Raw genomic sequence first — 17,736 nt, 5'->3', positions numbered from 1 at the left:
ACTAAAAAGTAAAACACTCAAATATGCCTCAACTGTAATTACAACTCTGTAATCGTAAATAGGTATATAAACAAAAGACTGGGAGATAATAAGATTATGGACCCTTTTAACTCTGATGTCTCATTTGCTAAACCTGAGAAAAGTGAAATGAAACTGTGGTGTTTTAATTACAAAATCAAACAGCCTAACCGAATAGGACCGGACTCCAGCTCCCCCGCAGCACACAGCCGACCAGCCCAGGTGTATCTTTGCCCACACGGTCTGCACCCGGGCTGCCCTCAGCACACCCAGCATTTTCATGCCTTTGCTCAGAATAGAGAAAAATCTTCCTCAACTTCCGATAGCATCTCACAGTCTTTTACCACCTCCCCAGAACTACAATCTAGCTTCTTCCTTAAGACAGCTGGCCTCTCCAGAAGGGAGCCCCTCCAGAAGGGGGTCCAGAAGGGGGTGTCTCCAGAAGGGGGACCGCTTCTGGAGAGGCCTCCTTCTAACACATGGAGGAAGAATCTAAACCCTTCCTGCTCCCCACTGCCACTTCCAGAACACTGCTCAGCTGCGGTATTTAAAAACCTCCTGTTACAAATCTCAGAAAATCTACCTGTGACACCTTGTTCCCTCTTGTGGTGTAACAGACTGACTCTCAAAGACTCCCAGGAGCACAGAGATGGTTTTATCACATAGCTCATTATGCCACGCTATTATTCTTCAGATTTCAAGATGCCTGTCAATGCCTTTTCTATCAACACGATATCTTACGTGTGAAATACTTTCAGGTCATTGCCATTCAGTCTCCCACAGCGAGTCACCACTGCCATCCTTGGTGGGCACTGCCCCCCCGACCCTATAATCTGACAGTGTGCCCTGCAACCACCGCCACTCACATCCCTCCCAGCCCACATCTCCACTGTCGCCAGTCCAGTCCTGCTTTTTGTCCTCATCACCATCTACAATCCCTTGATGCTAGGAAATTTTCACAGCCCACCAAGAATGGCATCCACTCTTCCACTCTGACCCCAGCTAAATCATTTCAATACCATGATTCCCACACTTACCTTACCTGACCTTCCCAGGTTCTCACCCTGGCTAACTGTCAGTTTCCTTTTCTTCTGAGTATGTATTATTGCTAGAGAAAACTAAGAAATCAGGAAGATTTTAATGGATACTTTCCAAGCATGACTAGCTCTGCTTTACAACTGGGAATGTTTTATTCATCCGACTCCCTAGCACATCACAGTGATCCCAAGATCTGTCTGAAATGCTAATAACCTCACCCTGCCCGCCACAAACGTAGCATTCATCTGTCATTCTGAACCAACAAAATGACATACCAACAACAAACTCTGCTCCCTGCCTAGCAAGTGGGCTGCGTAACCCAGAAAACGGTTTACAGCCCAAAGAAGTGATGGGGAGGTGTCAACTCAGCTGAAGATAAAGAAAGAGGTCTACTGTCCCTTAGACTTGAACAACACATATAACTGTATTCCCCGAATACTCTTCTGCTTCTAATGCCGACCCGGGTTTTTTTTTTTTTTTTTTTTTTTTTTTTTTTTTTTTTTTTTTTTTTTGCGGTAGGCGGGCCTCTCACTGTTGTGGCCTCTCCCCCTGCAGAGCACAGGCTCCGGACGCGCAGGCTCAGCAGCCATGGCTCATGGGCCCAGCCGCTCCGCGGCATGTGGGATCCTCCCAGACCGGGGCACGAACCCGTGTCCCCTGCATCGGCAGGCGGACTCTCAACCACTGCGCCACCAGGGAAGCCCCCGACCCGGGTTTTGAAGTAAGCAAGCAATCCCCCACGTGCCCTGCTGCCTGAAACCATCCCCCAGCTGACTGGCCCACTCCTGCAGTGCTGGTGGCTGAGAGGCAAGGGCAGCACCTGTTTCGACCAGTCAAAGGGAAGAAGAGGGCGGGATCCCTCCAGAAACGCAGCCTCCAGTTCTACAGAGTGTGTGCAAATGAGCCCAAGAAATTGCTGGGGCCGCCAGACAGTCTGCAGAAGCGTGTGCCCCTCCAGAGCAGAGCCCCACGCCGAGCAGCAGCGAGTGGAGAGGGATGTAAGGGAGGCCCGAGAGTGTGGACAGCACTTAACCCAGGAGACAAGCATCAAGACCCACAGCAAGGATGGCCACGGACACTAAGAAAGGAAGGAACAAACTCTGGTTTTCACAAGAAGTGGCTGGCACTGCTTCTGTTTCAGGTACATCTGTAAAGAAAAGTGCCAGCCCCCATGGTCTAGGATGGAGGTTACAGGCCACATACCTCAAACCCTTTCCAGCGGGCTGGCTGGAGCAGAAGCCCATGGTTTCAAAAGGAAACTCTTCAAAGGACCCTAAGAGACACAGGCGCTCCCACGAGCTTCTTGTCCAGGTTTCTCCCTCCTTAAGCCCAACACTTGATAGTCAATTAAAAAGAAGTCTCATTCTGTTAGGGAGGTTCTCCCAACATGAAACGTTCCTGCCAAACAATAAGCTATTCACTCTGAATGGCAGAGCACATTATAAAACAAAATAAAAATTCCAATGAAAAAAGTGAAAGTTACATGTATTTCATGAAGATAAATGAAGAATAGGGTCAATTTCAGCAGGGTCCTCTATAGCAAGATCAAATGCTAGGGCTTCCCTGGTGGCACAGTGGTTAAGAATCCGCCTGCCAACGCAGGGGACACGGGTTCAAGCCCTGGTCCGGGAAGATCCCACATGCTGTGGAACAACTAAGCCCGTGTGCCACAACTACTGAGCCTGCACTCTAGAGCCCGCGAGCCACAACTACTGAGCCCGTGTGCCACAACTACTAAAGCCCACATGCCTAGAGCCCATGCTCCACAGCAAGAGAAGCCACCGCAATGAGAAGCCCACACACCGCAATGAAGAGTAGCCCCCGCTCACCGCAACTAGAGAAAGCCCACACGCAGCAACAAAGACCCAATGCAGCCAAAAATAAATAAATGAAATAAATAAATTTTGAAAAGAAATATATTTAAAAAAGAAAGAAAAAAGAAAAGATCAAATGCTAGCTTATGCTGAGATTTATTACTACTACATCTGACTGGGTGTCTAACACTCATATATATTTGTTAAAATGCTCAGGTCTTTAGAAAACAAATAAATAAAGGAATTCCCATTCAGCAGACAATGAAGTTGCCAAAAAGTGAAATGACCAAATTTAAAAACAAGGAGCTAGTTAAATAACAATGTACAAGAAACAGAAAAAATGAAGTACTTCAGTCACTGAGGTTTTTTTTAAGTACTTCAGGCAGTAAACAGAAAATATCTTATGCCAATCTTATTAAAGTATATTAATAACTAATGCCTTTAAAGCAATTGAATTGGAGACTACTTTCCTGAAGAGTGAAAGCTGTCGATCACCAAGACGCATGTTTGGTTGAAGGCAACAAAGGCGGTAGCTGCTGCCCTTTACTTACTGGGCGGTCCCTACACTCTGGGTACTGCACACACAACTAGTCTCCTATAAACCCTGCAAGGTAAGAACCAGTGCTCACAGATGTCACTCCCACAGATGTCACCAAGTGAAGGGACACATCTAGAGTGTCACAGACACAAAGAAGCAGAGCATTTGGGGATCTAAAGCTCCTTCCATTATACCCAATTCTTTAATTGTCTAAATCACCCTTTCTAACTAGTGTATAGCTAACGGTTTAGTCAAAAACTCCTCCAACTTCAACAATTACTACATTTACATAAGTATATGCTTTCTGAACACCTCTGGGGAATAAAAACACGCTGGCACAGTTAAAGGGGAAGATTTTGTCGGCATGAAGGGAGAGTACAAATTCTTGTAAGAGCCCTCGAAGATCTGGAAATGAAAAATGTGGTTTCTAAACAATGACTTGCTTTACTGCAGGTCACGAGCAGGTGCCACAGGAATCCCATCTGCACAGTGACAGACTTATTACATGGGAGTTTATGCTGGAAAGTGAGATGGAATTCTTACTTCTAACAAAAATGTTGCACACAGAATCAAGTTACTACTTGGCATGGTATTTACAATTCTAGATCCCAAACAGTAAAGCCAAAGAGGGGCTTTTGGTTTATAATCTTTGATAAGCATTCACTGCTTCAACTAAAAATGATAAAGAACCACACTCATTCCTGTCATGGGATGCCAATAAGCTGGACTGTAACAATGGTTTGGGCAGGAGCCAACAGAATTTCTGAGAGAAGAGTTAAAACTTTTGCCAACAATAATCTCTGAACACAATTGTAACAAAAGTATGATTATCTCTCATTTCCCGATGATTCTAAGATTAAAACTCATTTTCTGCATAAATAATATGCAAGGTCCCCTATGGCAACAGCAATGTTAAAAATCACACCTCACGGGCTTCCCTGGTGGCGCAGTGGTTGAGAGTCTGCCTGCCGATGCAGGGGACACAGGTTCGTGCCCCGGTCTGGGAAGATCCCACATGCCGTGAAGCGGCTGGGCCCGTGAGCCATGGCCACTGAGCCTGCGTGTCCAGAGCCTGTGCTCCGCAATGGGAGAGGCCACAACAGTGAGAGGCCCGCGTACCGCAAAAAAAAAAAAAAAAAAAAAAAAATCACACCTCACAGATGTGGAATCTCTCAGCCAACAGCATACTACATATTCATCTGCTGAACAAAAATTACTTCCTACAGGTAAGCAGCTGGGAGTGGGGGAGGGGAGAAGCAATCAAAGCCTGAAAGGATGGAGTGCACACGTCGGAGGAACAAATCTGGAATAAATCTCTAATCACTCGGGATGACCCAAGGTTTCAAACTTGACTGCATAATAGAGCAGTAGAGTGATTTTCAAATTAGATCTCTCTATACCTGCCAGGGTAAAAATAACCATTAAAAAATTTTTAACTTGTAACTAGATTCTTTTTCTTTTTAAAGTCTTCTGGGGGAATTTCCTGGTGGTCCAGTGGTTAGGACTCCGAGCTTCCACTGCTGGGGGCCTGGGTTCGATCCTTGGTCAGGGAACTAAGACCCCACAAGCCACGTGGCATGGCAAAAAAAAAAAGAAGTCTTTCTGAACTTTTTTCTATATAGAAAATTCTCTATTTCCAACCGAGACCTTCTTCCTAAACTGCAGACTTCTGTATCTAACCGCCCACTCTACATCTCCATGTGGACAAAGTCTAACAGGTATTTAAAATCTAGTACGTGCTGATTATCCCCCCAAATCCGCTCCTCCTTCCACCATGCCCGTCACAGTCAACAGCAACTCCAGCAGCCAAGACAGCCTATCTCTGCTAATCGTCCTTGCATCCCCACAATCATTCCATCAGCAAAACCCGCTGGCCTTACCTCCAAAAACATACCCAGAACCTGACCAGTTCTCCCCAGCTCCCACAAGAGCCTGGTCCGAGACACTGAAATTACTAAAATAACCCCTAACTGGCCTCCCCTACATTAGAGTCTCAACAGAGCAGCCAGAAGCCTCCTGTCACCAATGAAACCTGAGGTGACTCTTCTGCTGAAAAGTCTAACGGCCTCGCCTCTCCTCTGGTATCAGCACCCATGATTCGGTTCCACAGGAGAGAGCAAACACAGCCCAACACTACCTACCTCTGAAAAACTGTCCAAGTATTTTGACACAAGCAACTAAGAAACAGAGGTAAGATTCTTTTGGTCTGAGATAGTAGTTTGTAAGTCCATCATTTAACTCCCTCCCCTCCCAAGTTCCAGTGAATCAACCAGAGAAATATAAAATAGAGGGAAAATCTTCAGGGTGGCAGGACTAGACTATCAGAAAGGCTACCAAAAACGAAACTGAGCCTAGCCAGGGGCAAGCATCCCAAGGTTCAGGTCCAAGTGAGGGTACACACGAACCACCTTGGCTCTGCACATGCGTCCTGAGATGTGGGAAGGGTGCTAGCACAGAGGACAAGTGGTTCAGAAGAAAACACCACCGTGCCTCGAACTGCACAGGGACACGTACATCCCAGCAAGGAGTAAAATGCTGTCCCAGATAACTTTAGGATAGAAAGCCGATGTTTCAGAGTAACAGAGACACTCCCCGTCGCACACAACTCCCTGCTCCGTCATCATAAGCAACAGACTGCTAACCCAGCAAAAGTGAGGTATAATATAAATCAAATTATCTCCTGACTTTATCTGGGATTGAAAAAATTAAACAGTAATACATATAATTTCTAAAAATAAATATTATAAATACTAGTTTTAACTAGGAATAAAGCTATTGTTAAAAATTAGTAGCTGAGAGGGCAGACAGCAGAAGCAAGAAGAACTACAATCCTGCAGGCTGTGGAACAAAACCACATTCACAGAAAGATAGACAAGATGAAAAGGCAGAGGGCTATGTACCAGATAAAGGAACAAGATAAAACCCCAGAAAAACAACTAAATGAAGTAGAGATGGGCAACCTTCCAGAAAAAGAATTCAGAATAATGATAGTGAAGATGATCCAGGACCTCAGAAAAAAATGGAGGCAAAGATCGAGAAGATGGAAGAAATGTTTAACAAAGACCTAGTAGAATTAAAGAAAAAACACCTAGAAGAATTAGAGAACAAACAAACAGAGATGAACAATACAATAACTGAAATGAAAACTACACTAGAAGGAATCAATAACAGAATAACTGAGGCAGAAGAACAGATAAATGACCTGGAAGACAGAATGGTGGAATTCACTGCTGCAGAACAGAATAAAGAAAAAAGAATGAAAAGAAATGAAGACAGCCTAAGAGACCTCTGGGACAACATTAAACACAACAACATTCGCATTATAGGGGTCCCAGAAGGAGAAGAGAGAAAGGACCCGAGAAAATATTTGAAGGATTATAGTCAAAAACTTCCCTAACATGGGAAAGGAAATAGCCACCCAATCCAGGAAGCGCAGAGAGTCCCATACAGGATAAACCCAAGGAGAAACACGTGGAGATACATAGTAATCAAATTGACAAAAATTAAGGACAAAGAAAAATTATTGAAAGCAACAAGGGAAAAATGACAAACAACATACAAGGGAACTCCCATAAACTTAACAGCTGATTTCTCAGCAGAAACTCTACAAACCAGAAGAAGGTGGCACGATATATTTAAAGTGATGAAAGGGAAGAACCTACAACCAAGATTACTCTACCCAGCAAGGATCTCATCCAGATTCAACAGAGAAATCAGAAGTTTTACAGACAAGCAAAAGCTAAGAGAATTCAGCACCACCAAACCAGCTCTACAACAAATGCTAAAGGAACTTCGCTGAGTGGGAAACACAAGAGAAGAAAAGGACCTACAAAAACAGCTCAAAACAATTAAGAAAATGGTAATAGGAACATACGTATCAATAACTACCTTAAACGTGAATGTAAAATGCTCCAAACAAAAGACACAGTCTTGCTGAATGGATACAAAAACAAGACCCATATATATGCTGTCTACAAGAGACCCACCTCACACCTAGGGACACAATCAGACTGAAAGTGAGGGGATAGAAAAAGATATTCCATGCAAATGGAAATCAAAACAAAGCTGGAGTAGCAATACTTATATCAGATAAAAGAGACTTTAAAATAAAGAATGTTACAAGAGACAAGGAAGGACACTACATAATGATCAAGGGATCAATCCAAGAGGAGACGTAACAATTATAAATATATATGCACCCAACATAGGAGCACCTCAATACATAAGGCAACTGCTAACAGCTATAAAAGAGGAAATTGACAGTAACACTATAATAGTGGGGGACTTTTAACACCTCACTTACACCAATGGACAGATCACCAGACAGAAAAGGAAACACAAGCTTTAAATGACACAATAGACCAGACAGATTTAATTGATATTTATAAGACATTCCATCCAAAGACAGCAGATTACACTTGCTTCTCAAGTGTGCACGGAACATTCTCCAGGATAGATCACATCTTGGCTCACAAATCAAGCCTCAGTAAATTTAAGAAATTGAAATCATATCAAGCATCTTTTCTGACCACAACACTATGAGATTAGAAATCAGTTACAGGGAAAAAAATGTAAAAAACACAAACACATGGAGGTTAAACAATATGTTACTAAATAACCAAGAGATCACTGAAGAAATCAAAGAGGAAATCAAAAAATACCTAGGGACAAATGACAACGAAAACACGACGATCCAAAACCTATGGGATGCAGCAAAAGCAGTTCTAAGAGGGAAGTTTATAACAATACAAGCCTACCTTAAGAAATAAGAAAAATCTCAAATAAACAATCTAACCTTACACCTAAAAGAACTAGAGAAAGAAGAACAAACAAAACCCGAAGTTAGGAAAAGGAAAGAAATTGTAAAGATGAGAGCAGAAATAAATGAAATAGACACAAAGAAAACAATAGCAAAGATCAATAAAACTAAAAGCTGGTTCTTTGAGAAGATAAACAAAATTGATAAACCATTAGCTAGATTCATCAAGAAAAAGAGGGAGAGGACTCAAATCAATAAAGTCAGAAATGAAAAAGGAGAAGTTACAACAGACACCACAGAAATACAAAGCATCCTAAAAGACTACTACAAGCAACTCATTGCCAATAAAATGGACAACCTGGAAGAAATGGGCAAATTCTTAGAAAGGTATAACCTTCCAAGGCTGAACCAGGAAGAAATAGAAAATATGAACAGACCAATCACAAGTAATGATATTGAAACTGTGATTAAAAATCTTACAACAAACAAAAGTCCAGGACCAGATGGCTTCACAGGTGGATTCTACCAAACATTTAGAGAAGAGCTAACCCCCATCCTTCTCAAACTCTTCCAAAAAATTGCAAAGGAAGTAACACTCCCAAACTCATTCTATGAGGCTACCATCACCCTGATACCAAAACCAGACAAAGATACTACAAAAACAGAAAATTACAGACCAATATCACTGATGAATATAGATGCAAAAATCCTCAACAAAATACTAGCAAACAGAATCCAACAACATATTAACAGGATCATACACCATGATCAAGTGCGATTTATCCCAGGAATGCAACGATTCTTCAATGTTCACAAATCAATCAACATGACACACCATATTAACAAACTGAAGAATGAAAACCATATGATCATCTCAATAGATGCAGAAAAAGCTTTCAACAAAATTCAACACCCATTTATGATAAAAACTCTCCAGAAAGTGGGCATAGAGGGAACCTACCTCAACATAATAAAGGCCATGTATGACAAACCCACAGCAAACATCATTCTCAATGGTGAAAAGCTGAAAGCATTTCCTCTAAGATCAGGAACAAGACAAGGATGTCCACTCTTACCACTATTATTCAACATAATTTTGGAAGTCCTAGCCACAGCAATCAGAGAAGAAAAAGAAATAAAAGGAATACAAATTGGAAAAGAAGTAAAACTGTCACTGTTTGCAGATACATTGAGAATCCTAAACATGCCACCAGAAAACTACTAGAGCTAATCAATGAATTTGGTAAAGTTGCAGGATACAAAATTAATGCACAGAAATCTCTTGCATTCCTACACACTAATGATGAAAAATCTGAAAGAGGAATTAAGGAAACACTCCCATTTACCACTGCAACAAAAAGAATAAAATACCTAGGGATAAACCTACCTAAGGAGACAAAAGGCCTGTATGCAGAAAACTGTAAGACACTGATAAAAGAAATTAAAGATGATACAGATGGAGAGATATACCATGTTCTTGGATTGGAAGAATCAATTAAAAAAAAAATTAGTAGCTGAAACATGTTTAAGATGCTGGTAGGCTCTACCATCTCTGGCTAATGGACTGACTCCACTTTCTCTGTGGGAAGTGGAGAGATACCCTGGCTCCTCTGGTGCAACAGTTTCCCACATCACCGTCAATGTCCAACCTGCCATTCAGTTAGTTGGTTAGCCCTTCCTGGAGCTCTGCAGCCACTGCTCTGTCTCTGCAACACTGGCTGCTGCACCAGCAGGCCCTTCCCTCCCTTCTGATTCCCAGCAGCCCCGCCACCGTTCCTCGGCACCCTCTCTAAGCAAACCTTACAAACAAGGGGACACCTGTGCTCTGCAGCGTGTCGCCCCGCACCCCGTGCCCCTCGCTCACTACGGTCTTAGTCCTGGCCCCTCACCCACCCACCGCAGCTCACTTGACCTCTAGCAGCGTTTTACAGTTGACTGATGAAACACTCTATACTTTTTTTGACCAAGAAATACTGCTTCTGATGAGTGTGTCATCACATCTTGTCAGGTGGCATTGTTTTGGAGGAACAATGACCACACATCATGAGAGAACCTGTATCTGGCGACCAGGGTGACCAGGGGAGGGAAGGCGGGGGACTGTGTGAGGGAACCAGAAGAGCATCAGGAATGCTGAAGATGGCAGCAGCCGTCCACGCCCACACGTGCCACGCATCCTGCAAGCGGTCTCAGGGTGTGGGGCACACAGGAAGAACAGATGGGAGCTGTGACGGCGGCTGATCAGCTACTTGAAGGAAAAGAGTTTCTAAAGTACTGAACTGCGACTGTGAAAACACATACTGCACTGCATTAAAAACAATCTTTTGAGGTCAAGTGCTTTAACCCCAGAAATAAAGTTAACCTGAAACACAATCAGGTCCCAGGTATTTCAGTAAACAACCCTGTACTCTAGTCACCATGCTATACTTCTCTCCCTTACTCTACCTGTCCCCTCCACAGACAAAAGGACTGGTAAAGGTGGTATATTAAATAGGCTGTCACGGTTCTAATATTTAATTACATTATTATTGTTAACTCTGACATGCACAATTTCGACAGCATGAAAATATAAAACTTCTCATTAATTTTGTTATACTAGAAACTTAAAATGCATTCAAAGTAGAAAATATAACACATTAAATATATATTCAAAATAATCAAAACATGCTCATAACATTCTAATTAATTTAATAGAAACGTCAATTCCTAAAGTACACCTTATTACATATAAGGCTCCTGTTAAAATTTTTCATCTTCATATTTCCACCAACCCTGAAATTGTTTCATACAATAATGAAACATACCTGGTTTCTTCCTCTGCGTTTTCCATAGTTCCTTCTTACTAGGGCTTTATAATTCTCATTTTTCTTGGTTAAGTAGTAATATAAAACACAATCAGGAACACTCTACAAAAAAAAAAATTATTTTTGAGGATCCAATGAAATAAAATTTTTTTAAAATACCAAGTAACACTTTCAAGGAAAATCTCTAGTGTTCTCAAAGTATAAAATGAGGAAAACCACAAATGGCTAGCTTTTTAAGGCATATCTAGGCTGTAAAAATACATATATATAGTGTCTACTATCTTGATGGACAATTACAGCTGTCTTAATACAAATTATGTAAAAGATACCAGGAACTATCAGAAACATTCAAGCACTTTCTTCTTTACGAGTAACTAAATTCTCTTTCTTCCTCTATATACGTAAATATTCAAAATGTCTCACTTTGCTCACAAACCCAACATCCAATCCACTGTGAAAAAATTTCAGGGAAAATCAGGACTCTGAAAATTTAATTAGAAGTTTAATGAGGTTCAAAAAACATTGTAACCTATGTGTTTTTAGGGAAATATAATATCAGGTCATTTTTGATTAACCATGAAAAGGAGTCTGTGTTCTGTGCTTAGAATTGGTCATCATATAATTGTAAATATCACTATACTATTCATTCACATGAGAATCTTTTCTGTATCAAGCCCTTTGCAAAAATTCTATTTAACTACTTATATTTCTATTTAACTACTTCTGTGCACTAGGCACAAAAGCTTCAAAGCAGCAACCATCACAAACCTATAGACATTCTCAGTGCAAACCATTTCTTACCTTCCTTTCCAAGTAAGATGCAATTAGTCCAAAGTTTTTTGGATGCTGGATAAACCTGAGTAAAAGAAAAAACACACACACACATTTTAACAACTTAAAAAGAGGGGGGAAAGCCCTTGGGAATAGAAATATAATGTAGACTAATTTCTAGCGACTCCTAAATGCTAATGTCCTCTTAAAGGGCACAGATTCCTGGGCACCGTCCGCCAGGAACTGATTGGACTGGAATACAGTAGAGCACAGAAATCTGTAACTTTAAAATGCACCCCCGGGTGAATAGGACACCACCCAGGTTTGGGTACCACTCTTAAAATGACTCCACAACCCTGTTCTTACCTGGTACCTACATTCCCACCCATAAACTTACAGGAAGGTCATATCAAATCTGTCTTTTCTGACTTCCACAGTACCCACTCAAATGCCAAAATGGGGTCAAGTTTTGGGGGAAACAGTTCAATTTACAAGTAAATGCCAATACTTTTCACTAACTTATGCAAGCTTCTATTAGAGAGTAATTTAAAATTTAAATTACTTGTCCTTAAAGATCTCCTTCTCATGGTCAGTCCAAACATTCATGAACTGCCTATCTTTATAAACCTTCATAGGGTCCTCCATAAGCCCATTCATGTTAATGAACTTGACCCTTCTCTGCTCTGCATCAAACATCATAGGTGGGATCACAGAGAGCTGTCGCATTTGTTTCTCATTATTCTGAAAAAAAAGAAAAAAGAAAAAAATGCAACTTACAGAGAATAAAACTTAGATAGGGCCACAGACCAACTGTCTTAATAGACAGTGAAACACCACGTATGTACTTTAATGACAACAGCAGTGGTACCATAACATCTAACGTACAGTAATTATACATATTATCTAATAAATACTCATTGCATGAATAACAGTGGCAGAGAGGACAGGTATTATTTTTTTATAATCCACTACTACAATTTGAGAAGAGTTCTTTCCTTAAAGGAAGCTGATACTTCAAATAATGAATCTTAGACCTAAAGGACACACAGTAATGTCAGGTCACTGAAGTAATGATTTTATGAAGCACTTACTAACATTAATATTGCCTCATTTAAAAAAAAGTCTTAACATAATTTTAAAGAATAATAAAATAGAAAAATAAGCAGACAGGAACCGAAATCTTAAGGTCATTGATTTTAAATTAACTAAACTTACTTAAGTATTAAACACTTCTTGCTAATCTTATATAATCTTTCCATTGCAAATTTAAGACTATTATCCTTAGAATTTCAACTAAAACTTGGTTACAGTTATACAATTTATTTTTCCCACAGTTTAATTCAATAAGTTTATAAGCACAAACTTCCATGAGAAAACTTTTACCAAAAAGTATAAGTACTGACCTCAATACAAGGATAGGTTCTTTTCCTGAAACTCTTCTCCTAGAAGCGGACATTGCCTTAGAGTAAAGTCCTTACAAAGGTTCTAATTTTATGGGTACTCTCAGTCAGTCTGAACACCAAAGTGTGGTTTGGGACAGACACATTAGCTTGAAATCACCTCACCTGATACTAGTTTTGGCTGTTTACAGATGCCCCCCTTAAAGAATCAGTCAAAAAGTGAGCAAAGAAATTTCACACAGAGTTAGTCATCACTGCAGAGATTACGGCCACAAATTCTGGAATGTATAGCAATATAACAATTGTCTTCATTACTTAAGAGGACCACAATGTTCAAATAAGCATGACTTTCAGAATTTAGAGATGAGGTTTTTTAAAAGCCATATTATAAAACCAAAACTAGCAAAACTCAATATACGGTGTTTGGACCGACCTTCAGAGACAGTTTGAAAACAGCTACGAAGATTCACTGTTAGGAACAGAAATTTATTCTTACTCAGAACCGATTTATTAATATCAGATCAGATCTCAGCTGGCTAGAGATTACACTCTGGACATCCCCCCGAACCTCAGGTCCACAAGCCAACATACAAACACCTGCAAAGTACATGCTCCTTTGTTCTTTTAGGAAACGGCACCAGCAGCTCAGTCCTCTAACCTGCTCTTCTTTCTCATCCCATACTTGTCCTGTCCACTCTGCCTTCTACAAATCTCTCCACCAGGCCATTCCTACACATTTCTACCACTGTCGCCCTGACTCAGGTCCTTATTTTTATCATAACAGCCTCCTCACCTCTTTCCAGGCCTCCCTGCTGCCAAAGCCGTCTTTGTAAAAATGGCAATATGATCATAGGGCGGCCTTGTTTAAAACCTTCGATGGTTGGCCACAAACTTTGAATTGGAACAGTTCAAATGCCATAAGTGTTCCCTCAGTTATATACAAATAAACCCTTAGTTTATGGGGTATGAGGCTAAAATGCCTGAATAATTAATCAATTAACTTGAATTAAATCAATTAACTGTCTTACCTCCTGTTCAGAGAGCCCATCAATAATTTCAGAAATCTCATGTTCACTCCTAGCAATGGTGGCTGAAAGACCAGCTCCCCTCTGCCCAACTCTAAATATGAGGGAGAAATTTTAGATATATTTAAAGGCCTTTTATAAAGAAGACATATCAGTTAGATTACTTTTATATCGATTTCTTTTCTGAATGGGACTTTTTAATGAACTAGAAGTCAGAGAAGAAACCTAAAATGCTATTGAGAAACTACTTTTAAGCAATATGTTTAAGCCATTTATCTATAAAATTAGTAACAATTTAAATGCTAAGATTTCTTTTTAAAGGTTACATGTCTAAGTTCCCATGGCAGAACTGTTTATGTGAAACTTCTGGAAAACTACAGTTATTGGTGTCATTTTCATCTCAAAGAGCAGTCCTTTGTCTGCCTTCCAGAGAACAGGATAGCAGACTTAGAAAAATACACAAAACATTTTTAAAGGGATGGGGAAAAAACACAATCATTATCCCTGACAGAAACTTAATTGTGATTAACGGGGCTTTCATGAGACAGTGGAGAAGAAAAATAAAGCTTCTACCTTTGCAAAAGTACTTGTTCTCTAAAAGTAAAAAGAAATCAGAAACTACATACCAATAACAAAGGATTTCTCAATTAGCAATCAATTTAAGAGTTTTGATCATGTTGGGAGGTGACGAAGAACTGTGAGACATGCAAGTCTATTCTTACTGTCATTTCCAAAGGAATGAGCGTTTTCAAGAACTGAAGAATTAATTTCAAAATATTCACTTAAATTTAGATTCAACAGCATGATTAAATATAAAAAATTAATATTAAATTCACTAAGGCATAAACATTGTTAGCTGATAATGAAGTTTTATATTCAAAATAAAAGTTCTTAGACTCACAGACACAGAGAACAGACTTGTGGTTGCCAAGGGGCAGGGGAGGGATGGATTGGGAGTTTGGGATTAGTAGATGCAAACTATTATATATAGCATAGATAAACAAGTCCCTACTGTATAGCACAGGGAACTGTATTCAATACCCTGTGATAAACCATAGTGGAAAAGAATATTAAAAAGAATGTATATATATGTATAACTGAATCACTTTGCTATAGAGCAGAAATTAACACAACACTGTAAATCAACTATACTTCCATTGGAAAAAAAAGAGGAAAAACATAATAAAAGTTCTTTATGAACTTTCTTAATGATTAGATTCAGGTAACAATAAATATTGTGAAGGATCAAAAGTATGATTCAAAGGAAAACAGCATAGCCATTAAACATCAAACCACTTACCGCTGAAACCGTTCTTGCTGTTCTCTTTGTTTTCGAATTTCTGGAAACTGCTTTTCATAATACTCCCTTGTTTTGCTTTCTTTAGCTTTCCTCCGAGGATTATTTTCTATTCTGTCCACTTTTTTCTCCCATGCCTCCATGAGCTGATCATAACGTTGGCAGATTTTTTGCTCCTATTAAATACCCGTAGCAAATTAATAATTAAACTAAACTCTGTGATTCTGACAAACCTAATACTTTAAAGTAAAGGTTACTTCTTAAGGCTAAGTCAGAAGTACATGTGGCCTATGACTCAACTGTGAGTGAAAAGCTGTCCTTGATCTGAAAGAAGAGAAAGAAAGGGAGCTGTTTTCTAGGAAAGATCAACACATAGAGCCTATTGTGGCTGGATTTTTTTAGTTAATATTAAGACTGTACAAATTAACAAACTAAATGATGAGCCACTCCGATAACAATTACATCTTCACTGTCAAAAAAAATGGAAAATGAGAAATAGAAACATGTAAATAGTTCATAATCCCAGAGGCAAGTGGATTAACATTTTGTTGTTATCCTTCCAATATGTCAGAGAAAACACTCACACTTAAACCATCCCTCTGCTGCTGGACGTTTTGGTTACTTGCAGTTTTTTCTTACTACAAATAATTGCCATATAATGAACATTTTTTGACAGTCTGGAAAAGGCAGAAATTGGATGTACTTTATGATAAAAAGAAATGCAGTAAACTACATGAAATCGAGAACAAATGCTTTTAGAGAAAAGAATAATGTATGATCTCATTTTTTAAACAGAGAAGAAAAAAAGAACCGTGCACTACAAGCCCCAGACCATGGGTATGAGACAATGAAAGGGCCTGCCACACGGTCAGCTCCAGGAAGCGGCCGCGAGGGAAAGCACTGCCTTCCCCATACCCGTCTCCTCATAGCCTGTCTACTCCTGGGTCTACTCCTGGGCCTCCACCTGCGCTCAGCTCTAGGCCGCCCCCTCGGTCTCATCTGGATTCAAGCAACGGTCTCCTTCCTAAATGACTCCCACGCACCCTGAATGGCATAACCAGATGCAACTTCTTAAAACACAGAGCTCAACGTTTCACTTCCTCAGCTCAAACACTTAAAAGCCGCCCTCAGGATCTGTGCACGACCCGGCCCTGGCTTCCCTGCCCAGCCTCACTCCTCGCCACCCTCCCAGCTCAGTCCAAGCCCAGCCCTCTCCAACCTGCCGCACTCCCTCCACTTCCCAGACCTTCCCGTGAGCTGCTCCTACTGCTTGTGAAAGTCTGCAGAGGACTGGTTTTCCTGTGCAACACCCCTCATGATTCATATCTGTGCCAGCTGTCCCCTTACACGCTCTCATGGTCATCTGTACATCCTGTGCCATCGTAAGACCACAACACTGTAATCGCCTGCAGCCTCATCTACCCCCTTACTCCTTAGGCTCCCTAAGGGCTAAAACCACGTGGCTGCCCGTTCCCTTTGTAGAATAATACATGGGACAAAGGAAATAGTCCATAAGTATTTATTAAGCAAATCAATGAACATATCAACTTCATAACTAAATACCCTGTGAAGTATGAAAACAAAGTCCATGCTTCTGTGTTTGTGTCTCCAGATAGCAAATTTAGCAATTACACCATAATTACAACAAAATTATCAGATAGAAAAAAATACTTCAGCTAATTTCTTATTTATATGTGTATGCTCTTGGCAAAAAAAAAAAAAGATTCAAGACTAGTAATTTAAGAAAGTATCTGAAGGACTAGACTGGCAAATTAGAACATTAGAAGCTATATACCAAATAAAAGCTGTTGACCCTTACAATTCATTAAACTGTCATGTCCTTAAATACAAGGTACAAAGTTCATTTCTGATGTGAATCAAAGAACATCATTTATTCACTAAAAAGCAATTTAAATGAATTAATAGTCTGTCTAAAATTAGTAGGAACACAGTATAAAAATAAGAATACTGGCATTGTATTTTCTGTAACTTAATTTCCATGAAGATTATAACCACAAAATTTTTAGACTGCAAGTCATATAATAAATATGAAAAACGATGTGAATTTGAAAAAGCTGAACCTTAGCTGACTCAGTTTCTAATAAGAAAGAACAGTGGTGTCTTATCAGCATGACCATAACTTACCCACATTTGTTTGAGGGTTAAGGGACTAAATGTAGATCATCCTATTTCTCTTTCATATTTTTTTTTAACTACTCACCATTTTCTTTATTTTGGCTAGATGAAAATGTTATACACAGATGACCAAAGAAAT

The 17,736-nt window shown here is 40.1% G+C and overlaps 1 protein-coding gene across 16 annotated transcripts in view; it reads right to left on the bottom strand.

Moving 5' to 3' along the window:
* The window catches only part of NCOR1 (nuclear receptor corepressor 1), a gene marked incomplete at its 3' end in the record, with an annotated part of 151,056 nt that overhangs the window by 69,488 nt on the left and 63,832 nt on the right, over positions 1-17,736 (bottom strand). For all 16 annotated transcript variants that reach the window (XM_081220091.1, XM_081220081.1, XM_081220084.1 and 13 more), the window contains 5 exons: positions 15,465-15,637; positions 14,168-14,258; positions 12,302-12,480; positions 11,770-11,824; positions 10,969-11,070 (listed from right to left, as the gene is read on the bottom strand). In XM_081220091.1, the coding sequence (XP_081076217.1) occupies positions 10,969-11,070; positions 11,770-11,824; positions 12,302-12,480; positions 14,168-14,258; positions 15,465-15,637 (600 nt within the window). The remainder of the gene's footprint in view (positions 1-10,968; positions 11,071-11,769; positions 11,825-12,301; positions 12,481-14,167; positions 14,259-15,464; positions 15,638-17,736) is intronic.

The sequence above is a fragment of the Mesoplodon bidens genome, assembly GCF_964165515.1.
Source record: "Mesoplodon bidens genome assembly, chromosome: 19".
Classification (NCBI taxonomy): Eukaryota; Metazoa; Chordata; class Mammalia; order Artiodactyla; family Ziphiidae; genus Mesoplodon; species Mesoplodon bidens.
This window is presented reverse-complemented; position numbering and strand designations above follow the sequence as displayed.